This window comes from Phascolarctos cinereus, unplaced genomic scaffold (genome assembly GCF_003287225.1).
Source record: "Phascolarctos cinereus isolate Bilbo 61053 unplaced genomic scaffold, phaCin_HiC Scaffold_726;HRSCAF=1367, whole genome shotgun sequence".
Classification (NCBI taxonomy): domain Eukaryota; kingdom Metazoa; phylum Chordata; class Mammalia; order Diprotodontia; family Phascolarctidae; genus Phascolarctos; species Phascolarctos cinereus.
The window spans coordinates 118,951,675-118,965,784 of record NW_027556098.1 but is presented as its reverse complement, the minus strand read 5'-3'; the positions used below and the strand labels follow the sequence as shown (position 1 = coordinate 118,965,784).

The 14,110-nt window shown below is 39.9% G+C and overlaps 1 protein-coding gene and 1 pseudogene across 3 annotated transcripts in view; both read right to left on the bottom strand.

The window, feature by feature from the left end:
* The window catches only part of LOC110208147 (glycerol-3-phosphate dehydrogenase [NAD(+)], cytoplasmic-like), a 60,493-nt gene that overhangs the window by 26,811 nt on the left and 19,572 nt on the right, over positions 1 to 14,110 (bottom strand). For all 3 annotated transcript variants that reach the window (XM_020986014.2, XM_020986012.2, XM_020986013.2), the window contains one exon: positions 6,842 to 7,167. In XM_020986014.2, coding sequence (XP_020841673.1) covers positions 6,842 to 7,014 — 173 coding nt within the window. In that variant the 5' untranslated portion in view covers positions 7,015 to 7,167. The remainder of the gene's footprint in view (positions 1 to 6,841; positions 7,168 to 14,110) is intronic.
* On the bottom strand, positions 8,159 to 8,801 carry LOC110208149 (receptor-binding cancer antigen expressed on SiSo cells pseudogene; annotated as a pseudogene).

Here is a 14,110-nt window from a genome sequence, read left to right as displayed (position 1 = left end):
CAAGTCTCTCCTAGCTCCAATCCTTCTGGGACAGCTAGTTGGTACAAATGGATAAGAGTGTTGGGCCTGGAATCAGGAAGACCTGAGTTCAAATGTGGCCTCAGGTGTGTGACCTTGGGCAAATCACTTAATCTCAGTTTCCTCATCTGTAAAATGGGGGTGATAGCACCTACCTCCAAGGGTTGTCATAAAGATCAAATGAGATAATAACTGTAAAGCATAGTAAACTGTACAAAATAGCGTTTGACATATAGTAACACTATATGTTGTCTAGTTATTTCAGTCATGTCCAACTCTTCGTGATCCTATTTAAGGTTTTCTTGGCAAAGACACTGGGGCAGTTTGCCATTTCCTTCTCTAAAATACTGTGTTAGCTGTTATTATTATTTATTATCTGTCTTCTATAGTGCTGCCCAAATGATTTTTCTTAAGTGTAGGTCTGACCATATCATTTTCCTATTCACAGTCTAATGCAAAGGTAGGGAACATTAGGCCTTGAGGTCACATGTGGCCCTCTCTGTCCTCAATTGAGGCCCTTTGGCTGAATCCAAACTTCACCCAACAAATCTCCTTAATAAAAGGATACGTTCTGTGAAACTTGGACTCAGTCAAAAGGCCACACCCAAGAAGTCCACTTTAGATCTAGAATCTAATGTCCCATACGCATCTTATGTTCAATGTGTCCACAACAGAACCCATTATTTTTTTCCCCAAGCCCTTATTTCTTCCTAATTTCCCTTTTTACTTTCAAGGGCACCACTGTTCTCTCAGTCACCCAGGCTGACATCCCAGGAGTTGTCTGGGGGTTGAGAGGTCTGGAAACCACCATTGCTGCCAGTGATTCAGTTACCCCCACCCCCACCCAAGGCCTACTGCTGGTTTGCTGGGGTACAGCCTGTGCTCCACTCTTACCCTGCTGCAGTAGACTTTTCCTGCTGATCTTCTAAGTTGTCCTAGGCTGAAAAATTGTTTCACTGTCCTTTTGTGGGTTCTGCCTCTCCAGAAATTGTTTTGAGGCACTATTTAAAGTTATTTTGGGGGTTGAGGGAGAGCTCAGGGGAGTCTCTGCCTTTTCTCTGCCATCTTGGCTCTGCCCAACACAGACAGTTTTTGGATAAAAAAAATCAAAGCTATAGTTATATGAAAAAATGTTCTAAATAATCATTGGTTAGAGAATTCAAATTAAAACAACTTTAAGATATCATTGCATACCTATCAGATTGGCTAAAATAATAGAAGGGAGAAATGACAATGCTGGAGGGTTATGGAAAAATTGTGTCATTTACACACTGTTGGTAGAACTATGAACTGATCCAACCATTTTGGAGGGCACTCTAGAATTATGTACAAAGAGTTATAAAATTGTGTTTACCCTTTGACCTAATAATATCACTATTAGGTCTGTTTCCCAAGGGAATCAGGGAAAAAGGAAAAGAACCTATATATTCTAAAATATTTATAGTAGCTCTCTTTCTGGTAGCAAAGAATTGGAAATTTAAAAAAATTTTTAAAAAAGAACTGGATCTCAGATGAAGAAATTAAAACCATCTTTAGTCATATAAAAAATGCTCTAAATCATTATTGATTAGGGAGAAATGCAAATCAAAACAACTCTGAGGTACCACCATCACACCTATCAGAATGGCCAACATGGCAAAACAGGAAAATGATAAATGTTGGAGAAGATGTGGGAAAATTGGAACACTAATGCATTGTTGGTGGAGTTGTGAAATGATCCAACCATTTTGGAGAACAACTTGGAACCATGCCCAAAGGGCTATAGAAATGTGCATACCCTTTGATCCAGCAATAGCACTTCTAGAGCTATATCCCAAAGAGATCATACAAATGGGAAAAGGACCCACATGAACAAAAATATTCATAGCAGCTCTTTTTGTGGTGGCAAAGAATTGGAAATTGAGAGGATGCCCATCAATTGGGGAATGGCTGAGCAAGATGCGGTATATGAATGTAATGGAATACTATTGTGCTATAAGAAATGATGAGCAGGCTGACTTCAGAAAAACCTGGAAAGACTTGTATGGACTGATGCTGAGTGAAGTGAGCAGAACCAAGAGAACTTTATATACAATAATAGCCACATTGTGCGATGACTAATATTGATAAACTTAACCCTTCTCAGCATTACAAGGATCTAAGACATCTCCAGAGGCCTCGGGATGGAAAATGCTATCCACATCCAAAGAAAGAACTATGGAAGTTGAATTGCTATCATTTTTTTTTCTCTTCTGTTGAGTTTTGTTTCCTCTTTCTGATGGTTCCTCCTATTTGGTTTTAATTTTTACTTACAACTTCACTAATGTGAAAATATGTTTAATAGGAATGTAAATATATAGCCTATATCAAATTGTGCGCCATCTTGGGGAGGGTGGTGGGGAGAAAAATTTTAAACTCAAAAGCATATGGAAGTGATTGTTGATAAATCAAAATAAACTAATAAAATTTTTAAAAAAAGAAAATGAAAGCTTCAAGAAAACCAGAAAAAAAAACCAAAAACCAAAAAAATAAAAAAGAACTGGAAATTGAGGGGATGCCCATCAATTGGGACATGACTAAACAAGCTGTGATTATGTTGGAATATGACTGTGCTTTAAGAAATGATGGGGGGGTAGAGCCAAGATGACAGAGTGAAAGCAGTGACTTGCTTGAGCTCTCCCCCAAACACCTCCAAATACTCATAAAAAATGACTCTAAACAAATTCTGAAGCAGCAGAATCCACAAAAAGACAAAGTGAAACAAATTTCCAGCCCAGGACGACCTGGATGATTGATCAGAAAGGTGTATCACACCGGGCTGGGAGCGCAGTGCAGCGTGTGTGCACAGGCCGCAGTGAACCTGGAGCAGGCCTCAGAGGACTGAATCTCAGGCAGCTGTGGAGGTTTCCAGACTCCTCAATCCACCAATGCCAAAGACAACTTAGAAGGTCAGTGGGAAAAGTCTGTTTCTGTCGGTGCTGAGAAGGAAGGCGGGTTTCAGCTCCATTCCCCAAGAGCATGGCCCTGGGGGGGGGGGCAGCAGCTGCTTCCCAGCTTCCAGCCCACAGACTGAGGGGGAATCCAGTGGCTGGTCAGAGAGAGATCGCAGGGATCTCTTTGCCAGTGCTGAGGCAGGAATCTCTTGCTTTGTCCACGTTTGGATCTGGGCCACAGTTCTGGGCGGCAGTGCTGGGGTGAGGAGGAGCACTGGTGTGGTGGAGCTTGTAGTGGCTGTGAAGAGGAGCCCCTCCTCACAGTTACAGGACAGAAAGGAGTACTTGTAGTCTCAGGCCGGGAAAGGAGTAAACATCTCGCCCTTTATCATACCACCTTGGAAGAACTGAAAATTTACAGGTCCCTACAAGTATCTCTGAAAACAGCTTGGGACAGTACATTCTCCACATTGGAAGCAGATTCGTACCTTAACAAAGAGTTTAAAACTCAAGTAATTGGCTGGGATCATGAGCAAGCAGCGCAAAAAGAGTCAGACTATATTATCTTACTTTGGTGAAAAAAAGATCAAAATATACAACCAGAAGAAGACAACAAAGTCAAAGCTCCTACATCCAAAGCCTCCAAGAAAAATATGAATCAGTCCCAGGCCTTGGAAGAGCTCAAAAGGGATCTTGAGAAGCAAGTAAGGGAAGTAGAGGAAAAACTGAGAGTGATGCAAGAAAATCATGAAAAACAAGTCAACAGCTTGCTAAAGGAGACCCAAAAAAATACTGAAGAAAATAACACCTTAAAAAATAGCCTAACCCAAATGGCAAAAGAGGTCCAAAAAGCCAATGAGGAGAAAAATGCCCTAAAAAGCAAAATTGGCCAAATGGAAAAGGAAGTCCAAAAGATTACTGAAGAAAATACTTCCTTAAAAATTAGAATAGAGCAATTGGAAGCTAGTGACTTTATGAGAAATCAAGACAGTGTAAAACAAATCCAAAAGAATGAAAAATTAGAAAACAATGTGAAATATCTCATTGGAAAAACAACTGACCTGGAAAATAGATCCAGGAGAGAGAATTTAAAAATTATTGGACTATCTGAAAGCCATGATCAAAAAAAGAGCCTAGACATCATCTTTCAAGAAATTATCAAGGAAAACTGCCCTGATATATTAGAACCAGAGGGCAAAATAGAAATTGAAAGAATCCACAGATCTCCTCCTGAAAGAGATCCCCAAAGGAAAACTCCTAGGAATATTGTAGCCAAATTCCAGAGTTCCCAGGTCAAGGAGAAAATATTACAAGCTGCCAGAAGGAAACAATTCAAGTACTGTGGAAACACAATCAGGATAACACAAGATTTAGCAGCTTCTACATTAAAGGACCGCAGGGCATGGAATATAATATTCTGGAGGGCAAAGGAGATAGGATTACAACCAAGAATCACCTACCCAGCAAAACTGAGTATAATCCTTCAGGGGAAAAAATGGTCATTCAGTGAAATAGAGGACTTTCAAGCATTCTTGATGAAAAGACCAGAGCTGAATAGAAAATTTGACTTTCAAATACAGGACTCAAGTGGAACATGAAGAGGTAAACAGGAAAGAGAAATCATAAGAGACTTATTAAGATTGAACTGTTTACATTCCTGCATGGAAAGATGATATTTATAACTCATGAGACCTTTGTCAGTATTAGGGTAGTTGAGGAAAAAAATTATATGTATGTATATGTAGATAGATAGATAGAGGGCACAGGGTGAGTTGAAGATTAAGGGGTCATATCTGGAGAATAAAATTAAGGGATGAGAGAGGATTATACTAGGAGAAGAAAGGGAGAGGTAGAATGGGGTAAATTATCTCACAAAAAAAAACAGAAAAGAAAAGTCTCTTACAGTGGAGGGGAAATGGGGAAGGTGAGAGGGAATGAGTGAATCTTATTCTCATAGGATTTGGCTTAAGGAGGGAATAACATACACATTCAATTGGGTATGGAAATCTGTCTTACCCTACAGGAAAATAGGGGGAAGGGGACAAGAGAGCAGGGGGATGATAGAGAGGAGGGCAGATTGGGAAAGGGGTAATCAGAAGTAAATACTTCTGAGGAGGGACAGGGTCAAAAGAAAGAATAGAATAAATGGGAGGGCAGGATAGGATTAAGGGAAATAGAGTTAGTTTTTCACAACGTGTCTACTATGGACGTGTTTTGCATAACTGCACATGTACAACCTATATTGAGTTGCTTGTCTTTTCAATGAGGGTGGGTGGGGAGGGAGGAAGAGAGAAAATTTGAAACCTAAAGTTTTAAAAACATATATTTAAAAAAAATGTTTTCACATGCTACTGGGAAATAAGAAATATAGGAAATGGGGTACAGAAGTCTATCCTGCCCTACAGGAAAATAGAAGGGGAAGGGGATAAGAGAAGGGGAGAGAGATAGAAGAGAGGACAGACTAGGGGAAGGGATATTCAGAATGCACGACATCTTGGGGTGGGGGGAGGAGGGAGATGGGGTGAAAATTTGGAACTCAAAAACTTGTGGAAGTGAATGTTGAAAACTGAAAATAAATAAATTTATATTTTTTAAAAAAAGGCAATGGTGTGGGCTGACAGAGGACCTTAGACTTTCTTAGTAGGGACAAGCGAACAACAAACAAGGTTCTCTGCTTGACACAGGGTTCTACCAGAAAGTGCTTCTGCTGATCAGGTGAAATGTACATTTAATCTAAGTAGAACAATTTGGTTTGTATTAAGCAGTACTTTGATAAGACAAAACACACACACGCGCACACACACACACACAAATTTAAAAAAAAGAAATGATGAGCAGGTTGATTTAGAAAAATATGGAAAGACTTGAATGACATAATGAAGAATGAAATGAGCAGAACGAAGAGAATGTTGTATACAGTAACAGAAATATTGTTTGAAGAATAACTGAATGACTAAGCTATTCTGTGCATTACAAATATTCAAATCAACTACAAAGGACTATGAAGGAAGATGATATCCACTTCCAGAGAAAGAACTGATAAATAGAAGTATGCACAATATAGTATGCACAGTATACACACACACACACACACACACACACACACACACACACATATACATATATCCATATGTGTGGGGTGGGTAGATGGGTGAAATGATGGCCTTCTCTAGTGTGGGATAGGGAGGGAAGGATGAAGACAGGACAGTTCAGAACTTAAAATGTAACAAAAAATAAAATAAAACAATATTTTTAGAAAAAGATGTTGGTTTGATAAATGTCTGTTTAATGAACAAATGAATACAGTATACTGGAGATTAAAGATGACGTTAGAAAGCATGTGACCCGAAAATGAAGTACCTCGTGCTACGGAAAAATAATATTTTGGCATCAAACATGTGTGCCTTTCTAAAAAGGGTCACTGGTATAGAAAGGGGCCTTCCTTTGTCTACCCCTAGTTCCAGAGTTTAGCTTAGCTTACCCATAACCAGAGGTTGTGCTAGATAGATTCAGAGGCAGCTTTTACCACTCAATTTTCAGTGTGAGCATTTATATCTTAGAAATTAGCAAATGCTACAAAATCAAGATTTGATTTATTGTTTTAAGAAAGTGGTGGAAAAGATGTTAACAGTGCAGATTAAACTTTAAAATTCATCATACATACATTTTTCCCCCCAGAGAGTTGGCTGGTAAACATTTAACATTAATAACCTTGAGGGGTGTAGGCAAAATGAGAAATAGGATGCTTGTGCAAACATGGAGCTTATGAGAAAACAAAAGCCCCACACCAGGGACCTAGGGCAAGTACAATTGTCCCAGCCTCTGCAAAAGACACATTGACTAAGGAATCAAGGATTTCCAGAACTGGCAGCCCTCTCCTTCCCAACATTTCCAGCTGAGCTATTACTTACCAGCTTCCAGCACCCACAACGCACACCTGCAGCCCCTCGGGGAGGCGTTTAATTGTGCTGTCTGATGAAGGAATTGGTTTTGTAGAGGACTCAACAGGGGGCGGCGGCGGCGGCGGTGGGGGCGAGCCACACTTTACAAATGTTAGGGCTGCAGCCGCTATGTGAACTTCCATGATTGAAGCTCTAACAGGACCCCCCAAGCAGGACTGAAGACAACTGGAAGAGCAGGTACGATAGGATTTGATTCTTAATGAGTCCTGTACCAATCTGTGAGCGTTCCTGTTTCTGTCTGCTTTTCCTCCACCAATGTGTTAGTCCGCGGGAGACTGAAAGAAAAGAAGAGAAACCAAATGAGCCCTTTTGTAAGTAAGGGACCCGCTTCGGGAGGGGCAAGGAGGACTGTGATGCTGTGGTCCAGCCACGCTGGGCTGAAATACTACTCCTCACTCGCTGCTGGCTGACCCTGGAAGGCATATTGTCGTTTATAATATGTTATTATATGTTATCTTGCCTGATAGAATGTCGGCCAGTCTCTAGGCCAGCCTAGGGATTGCGAGCTCCCCTGACTTTGAGGTACGGCTCGCTGAGAGCCCTGGATTTCTGAGGGAGGCTACTGCCTAGCTAAGGATAACCCTAAGCAGACAATGCTGTGCTTGGACGATTGTGATCATAACAATAATTACTACTGACAGTTCTACAGCACTTTGCATAGGATCATGCATTTGGTGCTGGAAGGGGTCTCAGAGGTCATTTTGGCCAACCCAACTTTAACAGATGAAAAAACTGTGGTTAAATGATTTGCCAGAGGTCCTCACTGTTGCAAGGCAATCCTTTTACACCTCTCTAATTAACTCACGGTGGCTCTTTCAACTTTTTCATCCCTCCTCAAACTTCCCATGGCTTTTCTTCTTCAGCTAAGAACCTGGCCTCATATTTGACTGAAATTTTTTTTATTTTTAAAAATTGTTTATTTCATTTTTTACACACATTGAAGGAAAGCATAATAGACAGCAGAGTAGGTTCTCCCAACAGAAAATTATTTACACCCAATTTTTTCCAAGCTAGAAATACGAACTTGAAGAGGTACTGGTATATCCCAATTGTAATAATTTCTCTGCAGCAATCAATTTTCTTATATGGAAGATAGTGAAGAAAAATATTGTCTTATAAGTCTTTTCATTTTGTTTACATCCCATCTACCAGCAGTTCAAGGGGCGATGAGAGAATCCTGGTATCCTGGATGGCCTGATGAACACATTAAAATCAAGCAGCTTGTCTGGATTCTAAAAATACTCTTAAACCCATGTAGATGAGGCTTATATGTGGAGCTCAAAATCCTTCAAATGGAAGTGTCAAACATCTGTTATGACAGTTTCACGCCAATTTTGTTCTGTGCTTTCTTCATTAGTCGTTGTGCTTCCTTTTCCATTTTCTTCCTTTGTTTTTCTGCGACTCAGCTGTTTTCTGTTGTCTCAGGACTTCCTGTGCCTGCCAGGTTGCATCTTCTTCTTCCCACACATTTGTATTCTCCTGCCAGGTATCCAAATCACCTAATTCAGGAGATTGGTGAACAAAAGGAATATCTTGTGTAGCTGCTAATCTACTAGAGAAACCTGTAGTACCTTCTGGGATGACAAGATTTAATGGTTCTCTCTTCTTAATAATAGTTTTCTGTGTTTTCCTTATAGTTGGTGCCATGTCTTTAAAATAGGTTCCAACTGTTCCAATGTGTGCTGTCCCATTTCCATTCCCTCCTTCAATCTTTATACTTGTAGGTGCATCTTCATCCCAGGAGCTCCAGTCTTCAACTTCTGACTGCTTAGGAACTGCAGAATAATCCACTGTGGTTGGCAAAGTTATTTGATCTCCACTTAATTTCCGTCCTCTGCCAGACCTGCATGTTAACCTCTTAATGAATGAGAGCACAAACTTTAAACAACCGGAACTGTGTGATAGCCATGATTGAAGCAGAACCTGCCCCTCCCCCTCCCTGCCAGCCTGGCGGAGGCTCCGAGCTGCCTTACTCAGAGGCTCATTCAAAGCCACTCGTGGGCTTTGAAAAATTTGAGGCCATATGCTGAGACCTACCTCTTCTCCTCTCCTCCTTATCTCATACTCACCCCTATCCAACATAATGAAGTGGCCTTGCCAAGGCAAAACCCTTCTACATGCACAAGTGACCCCATTCTGTTCCATCTTCTCTAGCCCATTGCCCCCTTTATCACCCCCATTTTCACTTCATCTTTAATCTCCCCTGTCTACTGGCTGCTTCTCTACAGCTGACAGTCATCTCCTCCATCCTTCAAAAACCGTTACCTGATTGATCCATCTCTGACTATTGTATTATATCTCTCTTCCATTTTGATGCCAGACTTCTTGATAATTCCTGCTATAATAGATGTCTCCATTTCCTCTTCTTTCACTTTCTGCAGTCAGGCTTCTGACCTCACTATTCAATTGAAACTGCTTTCTTCAGTTACCAATGATCTTTTGGTTGCCAAATCTAATGGCCTTTTCTCAATCCTCATCCTTCTTGACCTCTTCCTGTAGCCTTTGGCAAGGCTATGTCAATTACCCTCTTCTCCATATTCTGTTTTCTCTAGGGTGTCAAAGCACTACTCTCTCCTAATTTTCCTCCTCTTATTTTACCTCTCCTTCTTATGGTCCTTTGAAGGAAATCCTTTAGGTACTTTGAAGGTATGACCGACCCATCCTCAAATGGACATGAGTTCCTCCAATATTCTCCAGTTACTTATTATTCCAAATACCCCATAACTACTTCTGAGATTCCATCAATTAAAAAAAAATTCTTATGTATGGGTATGCTTCACTTCTGCCTTTCATCTCTATCTCTTAATTCCCATTCAGATTCTGCTTAAAGACCTTCGATGATGGGAAACACATTTGGAATCATCAACCCATATATGAGCACCTCTAATGTAACCAAATATTTTTGCTGTCTCTTAGGAGAGATCCTTGTGGCCTGAAGTGGCCTGCTCCTGGAACTATATAGGAGATGACCTTCAACCCTTCAAACTTGAGGAGAGTGAGCTTTGATACCATTAATAGCTATTTAAAAAATTTTTTTTTAATTTATTTTGATTTATGAATAATCACTTTCATATGCTTTTGAGTTTAAAATTTTTCTCCCCCTTCCTCCCCACCATGCTCCCCAAGATGGCACACAATCTGATATAGGCTATACATTTACATTCCTATTAAACATATTTTCACATTAGTGGTATTGTAAGTAAAAAATTAAAACCAATAAGAGGAACCATCAGAAAGAGGACACAAAACTCAACAGAAGAGAAAAAAACATAGCACATAATAGCTACTCTTAAGATGTCACTGAGAGGCAAAGTACAACTGAAGCCTCTCAATGTACTTTTATCCTTAAGCCCCCATACTATAACTATTACTTACAGGTTATCATTTAGATATTTCTATAAAGATTTTTTTTCCTTATAGATTTATTTAAACTTATAAATGTACTATTTATTCACATAAATAATCTGAATTATGAGTTTATTTCTTTTGCTCTTAAGCATCCTCCTTAGTCCTTTTAGCTATGAATAGCAAAGTGTTACAAAATGTCATCCTAAAGCCCCAACTTGGAAAAGGTTTACAAACAAGTGTTCTGTGTGTGTGTGTGTGTGTGTGTGTGAGAGAGAGAGAGAGAGAGAGAGAGAGAGAGAGAGAGAAAGACAGACAGACAGACAGATGGGGCAGCTAGGTGGCACAGTGAATAGAGTACTGGCCTTGGATTCAGGAGGACCTGAGTTCAAATCTAGCCTCAGACCAAACACTTGACACTTACTAGCTGTGTGACCCTGGGCAAGTGACTTAACCCCAATTGCCTTAAAAAAAAAAAGAAAGAGAGAGAGAGAAATGGGGGTTTGCTGATTCCCAGAGTGACTCAGGTGTCTCCACAAGGAAGATATTAGAGAGAAGATGGTATGTCTCCAAGTGGAGGATGCTAGGAAGCTGCTTCCAGATGAATTGAGATGTTATGAAAGGGGCCTTGGAGAGACAGCCTGTGGAGCTATTTGTAGACATTCTTTAATTGGTACCAATGGGCTAAACATATGTTGAAGAAGAGACTTCTTGACTGTAGAGGCATTCAAGATAAGCCCATCAGCTTCAGCTAATATCTCTTTGTCTTGAAGCTCTTGGGGGAGCTTGGAAACTGGTGAAGGGAATAGTCAATGACTGTGAGTTTAAAAGATCAGGAGGGCTCCTTGCCATCTCACCATTCCAGAGCTCAGGTTTGTGGCCAATGTAATATCAGTGCTCTTAGGTATATAGAGAATAGCACCTCCTGTCATTCTGGAATATGGGTTTCACAGCCAGAGTGGCATTGATGCTCTGAAAAGTAAGGAGTAACTTTTAATAGTGACCTCCAGGACCTGAGCCCAGTGATAGCTAAGGCATAGGATTGTCTGGCAGGCATGCCAAATCTGCACATGAATTTAGGGGGACCAAGTTTGGAGCCTATTTCCCCAGAGACCAAGGTTGTGTAGAGGAGAATATATCTGAGATGTGTTAGGGGAAATGTTTGTACTTTTGTACTTGCCATATCTTTGAAGTAAATGTCCCTTTGTAAAAGCTAATCCAATGTTAAGTGTTTAAATGGAATTAGGGGTACTAGTCACTGGGCCCATAACTAAATGGGGGGATATGACTGGTGGTGAGGGTCTTGAGATAATGGCAGTAGAAGAAGAGACACACACCCACAAACTCCTCAGAATGCCCTAGGACCATGAAGGACAAAGGTAGAAGGCCTAGCCCTGAGAAAGTAGACCCTAATATAGATACTAGATTTGTACACACACACACACACACACACACACACACACACACACACACAGAGCTAGGTGGTACAGTGGATAGAAAGCTGGAGTTGGAGTCAAGAAGACCTGAATTCAAATCCAGCCTCAGATGCTTTCTAGCTGTGTGACTCTGAGCAAGTCACTTAAGACTCTATCAGCCTCAATTTCCTCATCTATAACATGAGGATGACACTAACACTTACCTCCCAGGGTTGTTGTGAGGATAAAATAATAATTGTAAAGTATTATACTAATGCTAGCCATATATATGTATATATAAAAAAGTATGTGTGTATATATGTGCATGTATATGTATATATACATATATATTAACGTATATAGATAGATACAGGTATATAGATAAAGATTTCCCAGTTATAGAATAAGAATTATTTTGAAACATCCATTAATACTCTTGATTAGAAAAAAAATCAAATGAACAATAAATATATGGTTTGGAATAACAGTTGAAGCAAGATTCACTATGAGGAAGAATAATGAAGAAACTTGAGCTCCCCTAACAGTCCTAGGTGACAAGCCTTAATTGACAATGAGACATTTAAAAATTTTTATTTTTAAGGAGGAATCCTCTTCCTCTCTGCTGAGGAAAAGGAGGAACCAGCGATGCCTTATACCTAAAGAATGAGATTTTTAGAAGAGACTCAGTGATGACGTAGGTCACTTTGGAGTATAGCAGAGTTTAGATTTGATGAGTTAGCATTTTTAATCTTAAAATTATACAAACAACAGAATAAAACTTCTAAAACTGAACATCAAATCCAAAAACTGGCCAAGGAAATAGCTGGTGACTCCATGTCCACCTTTGGCCCATTTGTTATATTTTCTGTTTTATGTAGTCTTCCTGATTTTTGAAGTTGATTCAACTTATGTTAAAAATATTGGTGGCTAATAGATTACTTTACTTTTGTGTCCAAATATGTTCATTCAGAGACCAAACAAAAAAGAGTAGCTGAACGTTAGAACTGGTGATCATCTTAAATATCCTCTGGTCCTACTTTCTCATTTTAAAAAGATTCATTCATTTGTTTGTTTGTTTTTATAGATTGACCTCCCTCTATTTTGCCTAAAATGAAAAGAGAGATAACTTGTGGGCCTGATCCCATCACAGAAGCCTTGTTCTGTTCCATTTTCCAAGCTGGGCTGACTCCTCCCTCCTTAGCAACTTACCACCCTACCCTCTCCTATGCTTCCCCCTTCCAGCTCACTCTGTTTATGCTAAACCACCATGTAGAAGCCCAGTTGGCTTAGCTCACTGCAATTCATGTCTCTTCAGCTGAGCTTAAGGGATATTCCCATCTCACCATCACCTATAGCTAGGATTTACATGCATGTACCATTACCCTTGGCCCTTCCCCCTTCATTTTACAGATAAAGACACTGAGAGTGTGTTGCCCAGGTTCAAGATATAAGTGGCAGAACTGGAGTTAAAAACAATTAAGCCACTCCCTTGGGAGAAACTGTTATTAGTTATGAAGAATATGAAAGAAAATTCTATAGTGACCAAAGGGGCAAATTTTGAGCCAGAATTCATGATAGGTAGTTCTTAACTTAGGAACAACTGTCATGTAAATACCAGGCAGAGGAAGTCCAACTTCCTCTGAACTATTCCCCTCCTTGCTCTAAACTGACCTTTGTTTCCAAATTCAGAACAGATGAGGAGTGAAAGATCAATGCAAATATAGCAGTATTCCAGGTGGCAAGTTATCGATGCCTAGCATCTATTTGTCTCCTGTAAAAATCACCTGTTATACTCTGGCTATCAGAGGAGCCTTCAGAGATGGGGTCCTGACTTTCATAGTTGTAAGAAGGCATTTTCTCTAGAGAACAATGTTAGAAAAATGGTATAGCTGAAGTGGCACAGATCATAATTAGCTTCTATTTTGGATGCACTAATTAAGCTTTTGTAGGCTGTCCCAGGATTCTAGCTACCATTTATTATGCCTCCAACCAAAGGAAAATGTGTTTCAAGTTACAAATAAATAACTTATAGTCTATAATGACTTATGAATGCTGCTCTAGAATCTACTAGCACTGATATTGTGTTACTGAGAGACTGTGGGAAATTCAGGTGGAAAAATGTCAGAGGAGAAGATCTACAGGGCACCAAAATATCTGAGCACCTAGTGTCTCACACATGGTGTTCAAGATGGAAGATGCCATAAAAACTTTGAACCTGCTTCCTCATGCATTTCTTTCTGGCACCTTTCTCCCAGAATTCTCCATAAAATGGTCACACAGGAACACCTTAATGTATGTAAACCCCTTTCTGTTCTTTGTATATGGAAATTTCATGTCTCCTGATGCTTGTTAAATTCCTAATTTTAAATAAAAGAGAGTAGGTATGGGAGACCATTATTGCTCATGAAATTAAGACACTGGGGAATTTACTAAGTTTTAGAAGGCAAATTTTGTTACC